The sequence below is a fragment of the Plenodomus lingam genome (assembly GCF_022343315.1).
Source record: "Plenodomus lingam strain CAN1 chromosome Unknown scaffold_20, whole genome shotgun sequence".
Taxonomy (NCBI): domain Eukaryota; kingdom Fungi; phylum Ascomycota; class Dothideomycetes; order Pleosporales; family Leptosphaeriaceae; genus Plenodomus; species Plenodomus lingam.
This window is the reverse complement of record NW_027093974.1, coordinates 603398-621730: the sequence shown is the minus strand read 5'-3', so window position 1 is coordinate 621730 and position 18333 is coordinate 603398. Positions and strand designations below refer to the sequence as shown.

The window sequence follows — 18333 nt, the reverse complement described above, 5'->3', positions numbered from 1 at the left end:
TGTTTCCTAGATCGTGACAACGTTCGCTATGGATACTGCTCAATCGATCGTTGAAGAAATTCATGCAGGTGGCTTCAGACGCAGTGTACTTGTATGCACACATTCCCTGTTGGCAGCTGCGATATTTCTAGGCGGTGGTACTGGGGGGTAGAGATGTGAAGTAAGATGAATAGGCGACTCTGTAAGCCTTTGGAATCTGCAATGCATTGGGGTTTCCTTTGCGGGACTGTGCTATGCTGACTTTGAAGAGGCTGGGTTGGTAGGGTACTATAGATGTCTTCACAATAGAGGACATCGTGACGATGCAGTCTCACTGGCCCTTCTTGCTAAGTATTCCCTACATGTACTACCATGATCATCTGCTTAGGTTTCCAACTGTACGAGATGGTCAATGCTGCTGCGTTACGCGTGCGTATCATTGATAGCCAACGTGACATTTACTATATCTTTCCAAGAAACATGTTCATCGCCTTGGGCTTTCTTCCCTTTCAAAAGGGGTATTACATGCCAACTGTAAGAGTACCGGAAGACCGTGTTAAAGGAAGAGCTCGGGGTTGTTTGCCTCCCGAAATCGGTCCCACGCGGCTAGGAACGGTTCCGCTGAATCGGGAGTTTCCTCCCCCGCACAATTCCCCATTGTGGAGAACAGACAAGTGTCTTATGGGGGACCATGGGAATAGCACGACGCTGAGCAGCTACAGACGTGGGAATTCCGAAACTTGCAGAGTAGTACAGCTTTTCATGGATTTTTCCAGCCGATGTTCTGGGTGTTTTGTAAATGCCCTGTCAGATTTACCTTAGCGGTATCGCACTTGATCCCGAGCTGGCTTCGCATCCCCACAACCGAATAGCCGAACCAGCATGACCATCTCAACTACAGGATCAGTAATCTCTACCATTGTCCTGAGCAAAACAACACGAAGCATCAGACACGACCAGCACCACTTCCAACTCGAAACCGCGATGTCGTCGGATCACCCAATACCCCGAAAGCTCTGGCAGCATGCGGACCCAAAGTCAACGGAAATGTGGCGATTCATGCAACGCGCGAATCAGACTCGGGGGCTGAACATGCAGGCAAGTTTGTCACATTCCAGCTTCCTCTCTGCAGTACTTGGGTGCGACGCTTCAAAGGCGCTTGTGTCTCAACCCCTGTTCATCACTTCCTCCTGTGGTGAGACTTCCAGCCTTCCACTTTCAGCTCTCGGCCACATGAGCCACCAGCGCTTGCAGATGTGGTGGCAATGGAGAATTCTGGCGCTCATGGCTACTTGGTTCCTGAGTACAGACTGCAAGGTCTATTGTTGTCGTGAGCGTTGATAGAGTTCATTGGATTACTTCGAGACCGTTCTTGGGGGAGACGAAAACTCTATTTCTTCTTGTCTTACAGACTAGAGTTAATCGTCGTGACTTGGTACACTTGTTCGCATACCAATGTTCTGGAAGAGATGGAGGTAGCGACTCGCTAACCTTGTGGACCCAGAACTTTCGTGAGCTCTACGAATGGAGCGTTGGCGACAATCGAACGGACTTCTGGCAGGACATGTGGTCCACTAGTAGGCTGATTCATGATGGCACGTTCACACAAGTAGGTAGACCACCCTGGTACACATTTTGGATATTCTTACAGCTGGCAAATCAAGGTCGTTGATACTTCAATACCCATGGACCAAATACCACATTGGTTCCACGGCACATATCTAAACTATGCGGAGAATATTCTCTTCTCAGCGTCTACTGAAAACCCATCGATACGGGTTAAAAAGCACAAGGAAGACGACAAGATTGCATTGACTGAGATACGTGAAGGCAACACCGAAGTTCGACATCTCAAATGGGGTGAATTGCGCCGTAGAGTAGGTTTGCTCGCCAACGCGCTCCGAGCAAGAGGCGTGAAGAAAGGAGACCGCGTTGCTGTCATTGCTAGCACCAGTTTTGATACCTTCATCACGTTCATGGCAACTGTGAGCCTCGGCGGTCTCTTCAGCTCTAGCAGTACGGATATGGGAACGAAAGGAATCCTAGAACGCTTGCTCCAGATCAAGCCTCGTTATGTTTTCGTGGACGACTGGACTGTATACAATGGTAAAACTATTGATCTCCGACCGAAGATCAAGGACATCATCGAGGGCATGCACGGTATATCCGAATTCCAAGGTGTGATCACACAGCCCAGGTTTCCTGGAAAGCCAGCGGATATAACTGGACTGCCACGTACTGTGACATTGGAGGCCTTTCTGGATACTGCCAAAGGAAATGTTGAACTGAATTTCGAAAGGGTAGCGTTCCGCGATCCGTTCTTGATAGTCTACTCCAGTGGAACGACCGGTACTCCCAAGTGCATCGTTCACTCTGTAGGCGGAGTTCTCATCAGCGTTTCAAAGGAGGGCATTTTGCACAAAGAGCAAGGACCCGACAGTATAATGTTGCAATACACCACCACCGGCTGGATCATGTATCTCGCCTCGGTACAGTGTCTGCTCTTCGGCTCCCGCAGCATCCTCTACGACGGATCTCCATTTCAGCCATCCCCTGAAACCTTCCTGACTATTCTTCAAGAACAACGTGTCACTGATTTCGGAACATCGCCACGCTTCCTCCATGAACTACAAAAGCGAGATATCGTTCCGCGCAATCTCTACAATCTCTCCGCACTACGCTCTGTCTGCACCACCGGGATGGTTCTTTCAGACTCGCAGTTTGAATGGTTCTACGACGTGGGCTTCCCGTCATCCGTAAAACTCGCGAATATCAGCGGTGGCACAGATCTTGCCGGATGCTTTGGCATTGACTGCCCAATCGAACCCGTCTACGTAGGTGGCTGTCAAGGCCCATGTCTAGGAACGAAACTAGAAGTCTACGACAGCCTCATCGAGACCGGCCCTGGAAAAGCAGTGCCAGATGGTGAACCCGGTGAGCTTGTCGCTACTGCTTCCTTCCCCAACCAACCCGTTTTCTTCTGGGGCGACGAAAGCGGAGAAAAGTACCAAAATGCATACTACACACGCTTCCCACACGTATGGACTCATGGCGACTTCATCCAAAAACACCCCATCACCGGTCAAGTTCTCTTCCTCGGCCGCGCAGACGGCGTGCTCAATCCCAGTGGCGTGCGCTTTGGCTCGGCGGAAATCTACAGCGTCATCGAGACGTATTTCCCGGAGATTGCAGATAGCATTTGTGTTGGGCAGCGCAGGCCTCAAGATAATGATGAGAGCGTCATGCTGTTTTTGAAAATGAATGAAGGATTCGAGTTCACGGAGACATTGGTTGAAAAGGTCAAGACGAAGATTAGCAAAGAGAGGAGCAGGAGACACGTGCCAAAATATGTCTTCCAAACATGGGATATACCAGTCAGTCTTGTTTCCTTGATCTCATTCCTTGATCTCAGCGCTACCTGTTGCTACCATACTAACACCAGATAGACGACTGTAAATTTGAAAAAGGTGGAATTGCCAGTCAAACAAATTGTATCGGGTAAGAGAATCAAGGCCAGTGGCACCTTGGCAAACCCCGAGAGTTTAAAGTATTATGAGCAGTTTGCAAAGGTCGAGGAAGTGCTTGAACGCCTGAGAAATGGGAAGATTCACGGGAGAAGTAGACTGTGAACTAGATATATATAACGATATACAAACAGTAACCATCCGTCCTCAAATTACCGACCATCCGTCTTCAAACAGTCGCATCCACCAACGGCCAATTAATCCCCTTATCCGCCGCCCCCGTATTCCCCAACCCCGCACAATTATACAACCCAACGGGATTATTCTGCGTCGCCCTCAAATACTGCAAATCCAAACACTGCTGCGTCCCCGTCGACGCCTGCAACGCAATCCTCCCATCATCCTGCGCAACCCACTTTTGCTGCTCGTTATCCGCGCATTCACGGATATACACGTTGGCCATGTCTTTCCAGCCGCTCTTGGGTCCGGCGTCCATGCATAGGGTTGTGTCGGCGAGTTGGATGCTGGTTGCGTTGGGTTTGATGTACCATTGTTGGTCGGGTGTGGAGGTCAAGGTTTGTCTGGGATGGGTGTGTTAGTAGGTCATGGATGTAGTGTAAGGTGTGAGACTTACACGACGAGCGTGGTGCCTGCTGTTCTTGCTTTGGGGACAATGACGAATTTCGTGTCTTGTTTGGATGTGATGTAGACTCTTCGATAGCCGTCTGGGATCTGGGCGAGACCAGTTGCGGCGAGCGTGAGTGCGACGAGAGTGCTGGATAGCATTTTTTTTTGAGTCAGGGCAGTGTCTTTGAGTTGGGACTATCATTCGAATTGTGTCAGAGGATGTGAAGCAGACACGTATGCTATAAAGCAGAGAACTCTGCTCGGGTTTCTAGTCATGTTTAATCAAGCTTTGTTGTTTACTTGCTAATGATGCTTGATTCCATATTGAGCACATAGATCGATTTCGTGGGGCCGATGTGGAGTTTGATAAATGTGGGGGGTCGATACTGGGGTACGGTGATGGAAGTTGTATGACAACAATCTAACGTTTATCCGTATCCACATTATCTTACCGGTAGTTGATCCTGGTTCGCGTCAACATGGCCGAGCTCAAATGAGCTAATTGACCAGCCTTTTCGTCATTGAGCTTACGCAGAATCCACGCGCTTCTCTGCATGCCTTTTTTGTCCTTCTGCCTTCAGCTGGTCATCATCTTTCCTTTCAAGAGCGACCTGCGGCATCAAAAACCACGCAAGGAAGAATGAAAAGGCATTGAGTGCCGCTCCCACGATGAAGATAATCTTGAAGCCATCGCGGTAAGCTGATGCAAGTGCAATACGAGCCATCTCGGTACGTTGTTCGCCAAAGGCTTCGCGGAAGATGCCTGGCGAGTTGAGCAAGAGCTGTACATCGGGCCTTGACAGCTCCTGAGTGTTGAGACTAGTAGCCACGACATTGTTGATGATTGTACCAGACAAGGCTAGACCAAGAGTGCCTCCTAAGTTGCGGACAAAGTTTCTGGTGGATGTCACGACCGCCATGTGCTTTCGTTCTACTCCAGCTTGAATCGCTATCAGCGAAGGCTGGAGGGTATTGCCGAGCCCGAAGCCTGTCAGAAGCCCAAAGCCAATCTGTTGACCAAGCGATGGACTGTCAAGGGTAGAGTATAGACCAAGTCCAATGGCCCAGACTGCCCATCCTAAGAGTAAACACTCTCGATATCTTCCGGTCTTGTGGATGACCAATCCCGAGAGCGTGCTGAACAACGCTATTACTGATTTAGTATAAGCCATATTTATCGTGAGACGTAACATACTTTGAGTCAATGTGATCGGCAGCAAAAGCGCTCCTGACTTGACGGCTGAGTAGCCGTAGACAAGCTGATAGAATGTCGGAATGTAGTAAACCTGGACGAGGAAGTTCCATCCATTGACAAACATTGACAGTGTCGCTCCATTGACTACTTTCGACTTGAAGATGACCACTGGTACATCTTAGGTTGGTGTCAAGACAATTCCGACAGTGGTACCTACATGGTATCAGAGGAACCGAAGTACCCTTCCATTGCCACATCACGAATACTAGCATAACGCAGATGCCAAGTACCAAGGTGGTGATGACTTGGACGGAATTCCAGGCATATTCGCCACCAGCCCAAGTTAGAGATAGCTGATATGTTAGCTGGAACGATCGATTGGAGTCTGAACTTACCACGAGCAACGTTGATCCTGATAAAGATAGAACGCATCCTGGGAAATCGATAGCAGCCACTTTCCTAGTTCCGTCAAGGTGATGAAGAATACCCCAGTGTAGTGTCCACCTACCTCTTCCAGTTGCCATTCACTTTTCTCAGAGGCATGAAAAAGTACACACACGTTGTAGTGAGCACACTCAAAAACAAATTTAAGCGGAAAATCCATCTCCAAGAACCATGCCCACGAGACGCAAACGCACCTCCGATGACAGGACCGATGCCATTAGCGAGCGCAACAACGGATCCTAGGATACCCTGATACTTTCCTCTCTCGCGAAGCGGTACGATATCGCTGACAATCATCTGAGCAACGCTCATGAGACCACCGCCGCCGACACCAGTGAATGCACGGAAGATGATCAGTTGTGTGGCTGATGTTGCCAAGGATGCAGCTAGAGATCCAAAGAAGAAGATGAAAATGCCAGCGACCAGCAGAACTTTTCGAGACCAAATGTCTGACAGCCTGCCGTAGAGAAGTTGGAAAGAAGTCGATGTGAGGAAATATGCCCCGGCAATCCAGGCACTTTCCGAACTCGCTCCAAGCTCTTTACTGACGATTGCTAAACTTGCAGCAAGCGTTGTCTGGTCCATTAATGCCAGGAGATCGACTGTCGCGCAGGCCAGGAATATCTTAGAACTAAGTCAGTAGTGGACAGGACTGTGGATGGGATTATTACCGTAATGATAGTTTTTACTGGTACATAGTCTGCGTACAATGTTAGACGTGATTTTGTGACCATGTATTGTGATTGAGATGGCCGGGTGTCGTTTCAGTTTGCAGTGAGAAATCACAGCTGGATCATACGACTACGTACTGGTCTGCTCATTAAATTCCGGAGCTTGCTTTGCCGCTGGAGTCTGTACCCCGTCTTTTTCAACCCCTTTGAGCTCTCGATTCTGGATGGCTTCTGTACTGTCTGGAGGAGCCATTGCTCCCACGATCCTAAACTGCGACTGTCTTGTTGTGACGAGGCAGCTGGCGAAAAGGAAATTTGGGCACACTGTGACGGCCGACGGTGTGTGGAAGGCTAAATGCCAGACGTAAGAAGAAGCTTCTCATCTTGGCGACGTGATACCAAAGTACAGAAGACCCCCACAGACTAGTCTCTTTACCATGTCCTGATCATTGCTACCATTGAGGAGATGGTGGAAGACCGGCGCAACTCCGGCGAATCACAACCAACAGCATATTACACACTGCACAGTGTGCTAGCAGGGGCTATAAAATGATACTTGCTCAACGAGACGATCTCACACCGAATACGATGATGACCCCAGCAATGGAGTGCAGCGTGGTATGATGCATGTTCCCGTTGGTGGGTAGTGGCCGGCGCAGGTTCAGTGTTGCCAATGGAGTCTCCAAGGCGACAAGAGAGACCATGGCCATCAAAGTACTCTCGACCTCATGTGTTACCAACCGTACCTTGTAGCGTGGGAGTTCGTGTTGGCGAACGCCTCTTACCATATACCGTACCGGTAGAGTACCCTGATGCTGCTACGGGAAGGACCCGTTTGTTGTCCGGGCTGCAGGTTGGCCCGCAGGAGAGCAAGGCCATTGTCCAATGGAAGCAGATGACAACATCTGGCCTCGCCTCTCCAAGACATCTGGCTCAGCATCTGTTGGTCTGAGGTTCGGGACAAACTACAGGTGCGGTAGTTTGTGACTCGACTGTGCTTTTGTCGAGTCAAGCTCGACCCCGAACAAGATTAGCGCAATTGACTGACTGTGCCGTGTAGACGTCAACGCACTCGTGCGCCCGTTCCTCCCGCGTGACACCAGGTGCGATATTGCAAGAAATCACGAAAAACTTCACAAGAGATTGAGCCATGGTGCTGAGCTCGTCTTCGTATCTTGACCTCGGTAGCAAACCTGTAGCAAGGGTATCTACCTCTAGTGAGCAATTCTGTGGCCCAACGAACCCTCAATAGGCAATGAAAAGCAGCACTTCCAAGAATACGACCACCGGGTGTGACAATGAGAAAAAAAGAAAGAAAAAAGGACGCAGTGGCTTGCTGATGCCTGTTTGGCCCTCATTTTGATGACATATGCTGCATTTGTAAGGTGGCCCGAGACTCACAGGGCTTCAAGATGAAGGATAAAGAGTGACCGCCCACGAGATTTCACTTTGCTCTTACCAATCCTTCTAGCCACCCCATCAATCATGGCGTCTCAGAATTTGTTGAACACTTACTCAGGACCCGATGCTCTCCGCAAGTACTTCGATCCTGACTGTCAACCCCTGCTACCACTCGTTGAACTTCCCGCATCACTCAACCCATTCTATCAAGATGGGGTGCGTATACACGCCAAATTGATGTCTATGCATCCAGCGAACAATGTGAAAATCATGCCAGGTTTGTGGAAACCCCACAGCAAAGTTCATGCACATACCCTCTCCACGTACACTGACACTTTTCGTAGCAATGAACATGCTAAACAAAGGTGTAAGCCCCGAAAACACAAAGTCGGTAGTCGAGTACAGCTCTGGCTCCACGGTCATATCGTTAGCCCTGGCTTCTCGTATCAACCATAATGTTCAAGACGTTCGTGCCTACCTGAGCAACAAGACCTCCAGGTCAAAGCTTAGACTAATGCAATTCTTCGGTCTGGATATGTGAGCTCATCCCTCCATCAGCACGACTCATACTAATTGAGAGCAGTACTCTTTTTGGAGGACCATCGCAACCAGACCCGCGTGATGAGCGGGGTGGCATACAACAAGCTAGGGCTCTGGCGCAGGATAATTCAACCATCTTGAATCCCAATCAATATGAAAATGATGCTGTAAGTGTCCTTGCGCATTGGTTTTCACAAAAGACCAAGGATTGATTGTTGCCAGAATTGGCAAGCACACGTCAAATGGACTGGACCGCAGATTCACAAGCAGCTCCCTAGCATCAACGTACTATGCGTTGGCATGGGCACATCAGGTACGATGACCGGTCTTGGACAGTACTTCAAGAACAACAAACCATCTGTTACACGGCTAGGGTATGTTCACTTGGTCTTAAATATACGACACCCAGACTAATACCCCTTCTAGAGTGTGCACTGCTGCAGGTGATCGCGTGCCTGGCCCTCGATCCCTCGCCCTTCTTGGTCCTGTCGAGTTCCCATGGCGTGACTCTGTTGATTTCATCGAAGAAGTGGGCTCTAAAGACGCTTTTAATCTTTCGTTGCAGCTCTGTCGTGAGGGCCTAATCTGCGGCCCTTCATCTGGCTTCAATCTCCAAGGTACGACTACCCTGCAATCGCGACGGCTTTCCTAACCAAACCAGGACTTCTCAGCTTCCTCCAGAAGCGCAAAGATGCCGGCACGCTCAAATATCTTGCGGGCTCAACCGGCCTCATTGACTGTGCCTTCATCTGCTGCGACTTGCCATATCAATACGTAGATGAGTACTTCGACAAGCTCGGTGACAAGGCCTTCCATCCCATACACAACCAGGTCCGTATACATCCCCACCTTGTCTAACCCACCAAACCCTAACACCAACAACAGAACCTCACCACCGTCGACCTCTACCGCTACGACGAAGCATGGGAGCTCAACCCAACCCAAGCCCTCGAATCCTTCACAAACGACACCACGACACCACCCGCCATCACCCTCGTCGACCTCCGCAAACCAGACGACTTCGCCCTAGACCACATCCCCGGCTCCCACAACCTCCCCCTCCAAACCGCCAACGCATCCACCCCAAGCCCCTTCTTCGCCGCCCACGTCCTCGAAGCCCAGTGGAAAGAACTAGAAACGACATTCACAAACGAGCGTATCGACGCACACGAGCTATCCGGTAAGAACGTGTGTGTGATTTGTTACAATGGTGATACAGCTCGAGTTGCTACTAGTATCTTGCGAGCCAAGGGCGTTGCGGCGAATAGCATCAAAGGAGGTATCCAAGCTCTACGCCAGGATCTGCCGCACTTGCTGCAGAGTACTCGGGGCAGACGCACAGTACAGCCTGGATATAAGCATGCGGCGAATGTTGCGGTGCAGGAAGTTAGGGCGGATTCGTTGTCGCCACGAGCATGGGGGCGGACTGATCTAGATCAGGTTGTTGTGTGAGGCGTGGAAAAGAGCATCTGGAGTGGCTTTTGTGTTAGATTTTTGTAAGAAACTACGAGGGTGGCTTCCTGAGCTGCTTGGTGGTTCTTTGTTTGATTGATAAAATGGAGAGGCAATGCTTGTTTGCTGTACCCAATTGAAAAAGAAATCTCTCATGGCTCGTAAGCTTGCTTTATGACAAGGGCCTTGAGCGAAAATTTTCAAGTGACTGGAATATGTAATTCAGTCTGGTAAGTTCCCTTGATTCATCCTACGAGTTGGAGCATGTGTCATGATCTGGTGATGGAATCTCTACGAATTACGACGATCACTACACAAGCTGTAGAGCCCCATGTGGGTTCACCGCAGCAAGTGTATGGCATGCACTCAACACCCAAGGTATTCCAGTCATCAAGTCTATACATACATATATTTAATACCACAGCTCAAGAAACTTCGAGTCGCAATGCATCATACTGCAAATAAACAGTCTCAGTCAACACCGCGTTCTCAGGCGCAGTGGCTCTAGCCGGAAGACTCAAGATCATCTCATTCGCACCAGCCTTTAGCGTGCTTGCATCGAACTTGAACTTATGGCCCGTGGTGTAACATCCGGCCGAGCTTCTCACCGCACAGCTCGACGAGTGTTGACTTGGAATCGTCCAGGTATCAAGTTGTTTCCCATTGACGACAACGTTGTAGGGGAGATTCTCCCAAGCTTTGCCCCCAGCTTCGTCGTTATTCCCCGCCGAGGTCTTCACACCAGCGAGTTGAACGGTAAGTGTCGCGGACGACTTATTAGAGAGTTGTGCTTGCTCCAAGTCGAATGCGAGTGTCCAGTTGCTGACATTGGTGTAGTACGGATCTGGGCGAATGGAGTTTCCCTTGCCACCAAACACACTCCAATGAACGTAATTAAGGTCGCGCAAACTCGACGATCCAACTTTGTACTTGACGCCATCCGGGAAATCCTTTACAAAATCATGCACCGCCCAATACAAGCGATATTGACGCGGCTGCAACGGCTTCGAAGTGTCCCTTTCATTGCCATGGCGGAACTCGCCGCTACTCTTGTCCGGTGTACCAATGCGCCAAAGTTCAGTGCCCGCAGATTCTGCGGTCCAGGATGCAGTGACCGTTGCTGTCGCGCCTGATTTGATGACGACGTCGTCCTGCTCGTATTGCCCGAATACACCATCGGCATATACTGTCAAGCGATACGTTCCAGCTTTGACAGAAGGTATCGAAACGCTACCGGAGGCATCGACGTTGCCCCAGTACTGGTATGCGCTGCCATCTTTGTTGTTATCCTGAAAGTCAACACCACTTAATGCGAGCACTGCGAGAACACGCGTGGCACCTTTGGGGAGCGCGATGGTGCCTTTGAATGTTCCACGGCCAGAGGACGGCACCAAATTGGGCACGTGCTGAGTGATGGAGTCATAGAACTTGGTCCAATCGGTAGACACAGTTTTTGCTGCATCGCTGCGAAGTTGTTGCAATGAAGTGCCTTTAGCACCTTTGTTGAAGTAGTAGTATTGCTGGGTTTCTGAGTTAGCTCATAGGATACACTGAAATGCTGGAGCACTGGCACACCAGGAACTTACTGGGCCAAAAGTACGATCAAAACCGTTCACCATCTCCGGAACGCCATTACCGTGATGATTAGAGACCAGGTAGTTGTAAACAATACCATCCACTGTGAGATCCGAGTGCGTCGGCCCATTGAAGTATGTGTCTTTCGTATTCATCACCAGCCAAGCACCAAACGTCGATCCATCCGCAACTTTGCTGCCGTCTGCATACATGCCATGTACAGTCTGGTCGCGCCAGTCTTCACTGAACATGTACTTTGTAAAGTAATCCGACATCTGCTTCACATATGGATCATCCTTTTTACTCGAAAGATCGGTTGTCGCATCTTGCACAACTGGTGCACCGCTCGTATCTGGCAGCGGAGCATACATCTCATCGCTCGATGACAGATGTGTCCACACGGAAGCGCTTGGACGAAATAGCTGCCTAAATTCACCCAGATCACCACCGCTTGGTGTTTGCGCATTGCTATACTTTGCGCGTGCGAACACGTGAAGTCCTGTCTCTCCATCGCGCAGGAACCAGTATTGCTCGAGGACCTTTCCTGTGCCTTGGTACTCTTGGCTCATTATGGCACCGGCGTATGCTTTGCCGGCGCTGTCATTGCCTGTGACGAGCTTGTATGTTGCGCCTCTGCCAGGCACCCACTGGCCGGCCTCGGTGCAGTGGCAATCAAGATATGGACCACGCCCGGTGCCAAGGAGGTTCTGTCCATCAAGAGAGAGCTTGTTGACGGCACCTGAGCTCTTCAGTACAGAGAATGACAGTCGGTCATTAGAAATATTGATCGCACTGCTATCTTCCGATGACTTGATTGCGGCGAGAGAGGAAGAAGCCCAGAGAAGGGTAGCTAGGAGGGAGGCGTAGTGGACCATGTTGGGATTGTCGACTGAAGCCCTCCAGCGTCTACCGAGGATTGCAAATAAGGGCGCTCCTGTTTATACTCTATACAAGCGTATTCTTTACATGTCAGCACAGCAAGGACCAACCCTAAACGGGCCGATCGATTACTGCGGATGCTTGTATAGATTGTCCCATTTAATCCATCTACCCGGAACTAGAGGATTAATCACGGTACCGGTAATGGCAGTCGAATGAATGGCCGAGAAAAGCTGCTCGCTGAGTCGGGTGAGCTCAGCACCGAGGCATTACACGTTTTCGTCAGATGGGTAGTCGAATCGAGACGGTGGCAAGTAGGATATTAGTGGCGTACAATACTCCGTATGTCCTGCCTACATAGGTAAGTAGGTGTGGCGCTCTTACACTGGCATCCCAGTTGATGGAATTGCCAAACCCTCGAATCAAATGTTGAATTTGTGGGGTGCGGGGAACTGCTCGAGTCATGGGCGTGGGAAAACGATCCTCCGGGGTGGACTCCACCAAAGAGCGCCACTACACAGGACTATACTATAGTATGAGCAGAGCCACCTATATCAGATTCATAAAATGCGTTGTATCATAGAGTTGGGTATGAGTAGATAAGCTGAATGGAATGTGCGCGTTGCCAATAGCGAACCCAGAATATAGAGTCAGGTACCTACTATTCTAACGACTGCGCCACTCGCAAGCTCACAACCACAGAATACCGGTAACCCCCTGAATACGTGCCGAGTAGAGTACCAGGCTGGTCAACAGCATAGTGTTATCCCTATCGACTGCACTCACAGCATGTCCTACAGTCATCCCTTTTCACAACATCCTGCCCAGCCTGCCCCCTCACGATGCCAACACAAATCCACATAGTCCGCCACGGCGAAAGCCTCCACAATATCCAACGCGACTATCCTTCCCCTGACCCGCCCCTCACCAAACGCGGGCATGGCGCCACAAAAAACATCCACATCCCCTTCACCCCAGACCTCATTCTCATCTCCCCCATGACACGCACCCTGCAAACCGCCCTCAACATATTCCCCGCACTCCTCCCAGACCGCGAAGACCCCAACCAGGCCAACACCACCATCCCCGTGCAGATCTGGCCCGACCTCCGTGAAACCTACGACGCGCTCTGCAACCGCGGCGTCTCGCGGTCCGCCCTGCAAACCTCCTTTCCGCACTTCGACTTTGGCCAATGCCACGAGGAATGGGATTACCCCACCCATTCCATCGGGGGAGCTACTACGCGAGCAGAGGGCGTGAGAGCGCGACTGAAGATGCTGGCGGAGCAGAACGAGTATGGAAATATTGTTGTGATTACGCATAGGGGGTTTGCAGAGTATCTGGTCAGAGGCAAGAGGTTTGGGCTTTGCGAGAGGAGGACGTATCGGTTTGCGACGAGTGAGGAGGCGGGGCAGCAGGGCGTGAGGATGGGTAGGAACTGTGAAACGGGGGAAGAGATGGATTTTGGGCCTACGGTATTGGTAGGGATGGGTGGGGAGATTGGGGGGTAAGATGAGGATTTGGAGATGGAGTGGACAAGGTTCGGGAATAGGACTGGTCAATTGGTGTGCCTATCATGATTCACGGTAAGGATATCGGAAACTAATTATGGGATGGTGGAGCTTGTGCGAAAGCTTGTTTATACTACAAACTCTCAATCCACGTGCTGATACCATGGGTTATCGCTAGTGGGTAAGAGACTGCCCCAAATTTATCAGGGATGTAATATCAGCGACCCTCATCCCCCGAGACTGACACCTCAATGTCCACAACAATCGGCTTCGCAACGACCACAGACCCACCAATCTCTCTCGCACCCAAAATCGCAGCATTGACAACACAAGTCTCCCTGCGTCCGACCACCCCCCAATCCAGCTTCCTCCCAGCTTTGCCCGTCAAATCCACCCGCGAAAGCTTCTTATTATTGCCCTTGCCAGGGTCATCCCAGACCTCCATACTCTCCACATCAATCCCATCATTATCTTCCTCTGTTCCCTCCACCAAAGGCGCTGTATCCCGCCGAATCTCCGTCCCCGCACCACCCTTCCATCTCACGCGTTGCACCCCCCTTCCAGCATGAATATGTCCACAAACATGCAAACATGGCCTCACCCTCTCCACCGCCCTCCTCAATTCTGCACACCCCGCCATCTCGCCACCACCCGCCCAATCGCAAAGCCCCAGGGCAGGCGTATGCGTGACTAAGACATCCACGTCGTGCTCAATTACGCTCCACAGCCTCTGCGCCGCTTCCCCATCTGCATACTGGAAGGCCCAGCCGCGATGGCCGGGGGAAAACGGACTGCCGAAGACTTTGAGGCGGGTAGGTTGTGTGCTGGTGGAGGAGGCGATGGAGAGGACTGTAGAGGCGTGCTCGAGGTAGGTTAGGGAAGGGGAGGATGTGAGGAGGGCTTTGCAGAGGGTGGGGTCTTGTGGGGCGGGCCATTTCCATTTGTTGGCGGCGCTGTGGAAGAAGGGGGGGTCGAGGGTGGTGTCGTGGTTGCCTGTTGTGCGTGCACTATGTTTCAGCGCGAATAATTTTTAGGTGTTCCAAATGAATTGTTTTTGTGGAGAGTTCTCTCTGTACAAGGTTCGTGGTTTCTTGTTGGACCTTGCGAGGTGGGAATGCCCTTCACTTTCTGGCACACTACTACGTTTGAAAAAGTACGCAAGAACATACCAGCAACCACGATCTTATGCTCGAAATCTGCCTTTTCCAGCCAGGACACTGTCTTCTTCAATTCTGAATAACTGCCCTGGTTCGTGAGATCCCCGGCGTGAATCAGAATATCGCCAGCAGGGAGTTTGGGTGTCTGGTTGTGGGTATCTGAAATACAGACGATGCGGATTTTGCGCCTTGTCATGGTTCATTCAGTTTGTATGGTAAACGGGAAAGCTGGCTACTATTGAGTTCTGTTTCATGAACTTGCAAGTATCTAGACATGCATGGAACCGGAGCTTTGGGTGGCCCCACGGTACCTAAAGAGTGTGAGTCATGTCGTAGACTGTCAGAGGGTGATTGTGGCGTGCCTGAATCAGGTACTAAGTTACTTGATGCCATGTTTTGGAACTCGTGGATGTGTGGAAGTGTAGGCAGGACGGCTTTATCAAGTGCGACTCGATGTGAACTCTGAGAATTGCAAGAGGTAGTTGGAAGGGGGACACTGAGACGACGCGTGGGCACGTGACTCCGCTAATCGGCATTTTCGACGTGGAATCATCACGCTTGCATGCCCGGCAACGGACAGATTTCTATACAATGGCTAGCCAACTGGAATAAGGAGAGATAAGTGCGCTCCGTGGTATATGCGTGTGGAGATGTCTGCCTCCAAGCTGGATCAATTGCCGCCTGGAATGGTCGAGTTTACTGTTCTCAAGTCTGTGGGTGCGCTTGCACCGCGTCTTGGCCGTGTATCCATGCCACGAAGGACGAGCATACTGACACCGGACTTCATCGCCAACACATCACGGGGCATTATTCCTCATGTGTCGCAGGACAACTTTCGTAAGAGCCGGGTGGCCAATGGCGTCTACCTCGCTCTCGAGGACTGTACGCGCCCCCCCCCCCCCCTTCATTCAGCTATACACAGGCAACTGGACGACCTCTAATATCGCATAGTCGTCGAGAAGCTGCCCCAGAAGACACCGCCTATTTTGAACCATGAAGGGCCTGACTCGTTGCGGCGCTTCATAGCCCTTGCTGAAGACACGCTCATGGTGTTGGGGGCGCGTCGCAATCCCCCCATAGCGAGCCCAGTTGCAAACACGAATGCTGAAGTCGGCCTCTTCACCTCGGTCGGCTTCACCTCCATCAGCTCCGAATACTACGCGGCCATCGCACGGAAGTTGCAGCCGGACATTGTCGTAGGGCTGGCCGACATTCCCTTTGGACAGGAGCAGGTGGGCCGGAAGAGGAAGTTCAAGATGAGCGACCGCACCGAAGCCTGGCTGCAGGACCTGGTTGCTGCCAAAGGGGGGATGGCGAAGGAAGACAAGCCATGGAGCATCTTCGCCCCCATCTTGCCCATTGACCTGGACTTGCAGTCGTGGTACCTGGAGCATCTGCTGGATCCCAATATGCTCAACAAGATCAGCGGCCTGGCCATCTACGACGCCTTCCTCCTCGACGACCTATCCGAGGAATTGCAACACCTTCCGCGCTTATCTTTCCACGTCCCGGCAAGTCCCCATGAACTTCTCCGCCATATTGGCCTGGGCGTGGATATCTGCACGGTGCCGTTCCTTGCTGAGGCGACTGACGCAGGCATCGTTCTCGACTTCACATTTCCCCCACCTCCCAAGAATCAGTCCACAAGCAACCGTCGGTCTCTCGGAATCGATATGTGGAGCGACGCGCATGCCCTGTCTGTGACTCCACTCTCAGACGGCTGCACCTGCTATGCTTGCACCAAGCACCATCGCGCCTACCTACAGCACCTGCTTGCGGCCAAGGAGATGCTCGGCTGGGTACTGATACAACTGCACAATCACGCAGTCATGGCCGCCTTCTTTGCCGGTGTCCGCGCTTCCATTAAAGCGGGCACATTCGAGACTGATGTGGCTGCCTTTGAAGCTTGCTATGAACCAGCACTACCTGCAAAGACTGGACAAGGGCCTAGAGTACGCGGCTATCAATTCAAAAGCGAGGCACATGTCACCAAGGACAAGAAGAACCCCAAAGCATTTCGCAAATTTGGTGAGGAAGAGATTGCCAAACTCAGGGCCGCCAATGGTCGACAGGCAAACGCGAACCCAGCGATTAAGGATGCGGTTGACGACGAGGCTCTCTTTGGACTGATTAATATGGATATTGCACAGTCAGATGAGACCACTGCTATTCAAGATGATCAGGTGACATGTCCAGACGGCAAACCTTGATACAACTAACAGCAAGTGATACACATCCGTCACACCCGCCATACCCGCCATATCCGCTATACACCCCACAGCCCTGCATTGTTTCTGGCCAGTACCACGCCACCCATTGCACACGCGTCAACACACACAACTTCATTCTGCAACTAGATACGTCTTGCTTCTACAACCGCACCCTGCGCCAGACTCTGGCCATCATTACACGTCCTGTACACGATGCCTAAATGGCATAACATTTCCTGAATATGCTCCGCGGTCTCCTTGTCATTCCGCATTTGAAAGACGATCAACCCGCCCGGGTGTATGAGTCGAGGTCGCCCTGCCTACGCAACTGCTACTCAATCGTATGGAATATTGGTGAAGAGCTCTGGCGGCATAGGTCGAGGTGGATTCGTTGGAGAATGGAGAGATGTGATTGTAAGGGCCTGGGTATCAGGTTCACGCCATCCGAGCATTTGCGTATCTCAATTTTGATGTCGACAAATGCCACTCGCGCTCTGCAATCGCGCAGAGGGAGGCTCCTCCAGCCGTTGGTGGCGCTAACATCAGTCCTGCGACAAGGGACTCGGCTATCGTTCTGTCAATCGTCAATTCCTCGCACAATGCTCGCACAAAGACCGGTGGCGGATATCATAAACGTGACTCCATCATGAATAAGTCGTCGTTCAGCGGCAACGACAAGTCTCTGGTGGGTGAAAACTGAAGCCTTGATCCATAGTTGTGTTTCAGGGGATGAAGTTTCGTAAATTTTCGGAACTAGGGTCGAAGAATTGTTGCAGACTAGTGCAACTACCGAGCACAGGTTGCAAACATTGGGAAGCAGTGATATTTCCTGGTTTTGAGCGTGGACTTTATTTCTCCTATATACAATAGGGTGCGAGAAGGTTACGTGAGCGCTATGAGATATCGGCGCGTTTCAAAGGGCCCCTGCTCGAACGGATGATCAAATTGGCAATACTGCTTACCCACCATGTACCAGTACCGCCGAAACGGGTAATTACTGCTCACTGCTGGCAGAACATACCTAGACTAGCGAAGCTCCAGCATTAATGCTATCTATTTGAGACACGGCGACCGTTTGCAAAGGCACAAGCAGAATCCCCACAAACAGCCAACCCGCAGTAGTCTTGAACTGCTCATTGGCCGTCTTGCCTCAACTACACGAGGCATACCATGGTACCCTACAACTCACCCACACTCGAATGATGGTCACGGCGTGACAAATCTTTAT

The 18333-nt window shown here is 51.1% G+C and overlaps 9 protein-coding genes across 9 annotated transcripts; 6 read left to right on the top strand and 3 right to left on the bottom strand.

The window, feature by feature from the left end:
* Positions 1-861: 861 nt before the first annotated feature.
* Positions 862-3608, top strand: IAQ61_011184 (uncharacterized protein; the record flags this gene model as incomplete). The annotated part of the gene is made up of 4 exons (XM_066099088.1): positions 862-1077; positions 1484-1588; positions 1644-3353; positions 3426-3608. The coding sequence occupies 4 exons, from the start codon at positions 862-864 to the stop codon at positions 3606-3608; spliced, it is 2214 nt and encodes a 737-aa protein (XP_065950607.1).
* A 64-nt stretch (positions 3609-3672) lies between these two features.
* Positions 3673-6633, bottom strand: IAQ61_011183 (uncharacterized protein; the record flags this gene model as incomplete). The annotated part of the gene is made up of 10 exons (XM_066099087.1): positions 3673-4024; positions 4078-4218; positions 4523-4534; positions 4602-5217; positions 5266-5433; positions 5483-5618; positions 5661-5724; positions 5774-6333; positions 6381-6409; positions 6519-6633. 10 exons carry the CDS (start codon positions 6631-6633, stop codon positions 3673-3675), a joined length of 2193 nt encoding a protein of 730 aa, XP_065950606.1.
* Positions 6634-7053: 420 nt separating this feature from the next.
* Positions 7054-7332, top strand: IAQ61_011182 (uncharacterized protein; the record flags this gene model as incomplete). Its single annotated transcript, XM_066099086.1, has 1 exon — positions 7054-7332. The coding sequence occupies one exon, from the start codon at positions 7054-7056 to the stop codon at positions 7330-7332; it is 279 nt and encodes a 92-aa protein (XP_065950605.1).
* A 795-nt stretch (positions 7333-8127) lies between these two features.
* On the top strand, positions 8128-9773 carry IAQ61_011181 (uncharacterized protein; the record flags this gene model as incomplete). The annotated part of the gene is made up of 3 exons (XM_066099085.1): positions 8128-8224; positions 8899-9156; positions 9244-9773. 3 exons carry the CDS (start codon positions 8128-8130, stop codon positions 9771-9773), a joined length of 885 nt encoding a protein of 294 aa, XP_065950604.1.
* Positions 9774-10198: 425 nt separating this feature from the next.
* IAQ61_011180 (uncharacterized protein) lies at positions 10199-12223 on the bottom strand (the record flags this gene model as incomplete). Its single annotated transcript, XM_066099084.1, has 2 exons — positions 10199-11301; positions 11374-12223. 2 exons carry the CDS (start codon positions 12221-12223, stop codon positions 10199-10201), a joined length of 1953 nt encoding a protein of 650 aa, XP_065950603.1.
* An 846-nt stretch (positions 12224-13069) lies between these two features.
* On the top strand, positions 13070-13738 carry IAQ61_011179 (uncharacterized protein; the record flags this gene model as incomplete). Its single annotated transcript, XM_066099083.1, has 1 exon — positions 13070-13738. One exon carries the CDS (start codon positions 13070-13072, stop codon positions 13736-13738), a length of 669 nt encoding a protein of 222 aa, XP_065950602.1.
* Positions 13739-13955: 217 nt separating this feature from the next.
* Positions 13956-15288, bottom strand: IAQ61_011178 (uncharacterized protein; the record flags this gene model as incomplete). Its single annotated transcript, XM_066099082.1, has 2 exons — positions 13956-14745; positions 15170-15288. 2 exons carry the CDS (start codon positions 15286-15288, stop codon positions 13956-13958), a joined length of 909 nt encoding a protein of 302 aa, XP_065950601.1.
* Positions 15289-15474: 186 nt separating this feature from the next.
* Positions 15475-17105, top strand: IAQ61_011177 (uncharacterized protein; the record flags this gene model as incomplete). Its single annotated transcript, XM_003843676.2, has 2 exons — positions 15475-15777; positions 15847-17105. The coding sequence occupies exons 1-2, from the start codon at positions 15534-15536 to the stop codon at positions 17103-17105; spliced, it is 1503 nt and encodes a 500-aa protein (XP_003843724.2). The 5' UTR covers positions 15475-15533.
* Positions 17106-17405: 300 nt separating this feature from the next.
* IAQ61_011176 (uncharacterized protein) lies at positions 17406-17805 on the top strand (the record flags this gene model as incomplete). Its single annotated transcript, XM_066099081.1, has 2 exons — positions 17406-17415; positions 17525-17805. 2 exons carry the CDS (start codon positions 17406-17408, stop codon positions 17803-17805), a joined length of 291 nt encoding a protein of 96 aa, XP_065950600.1.
* Positions 17806-18333: the final 528 nt, after the last annotated feature.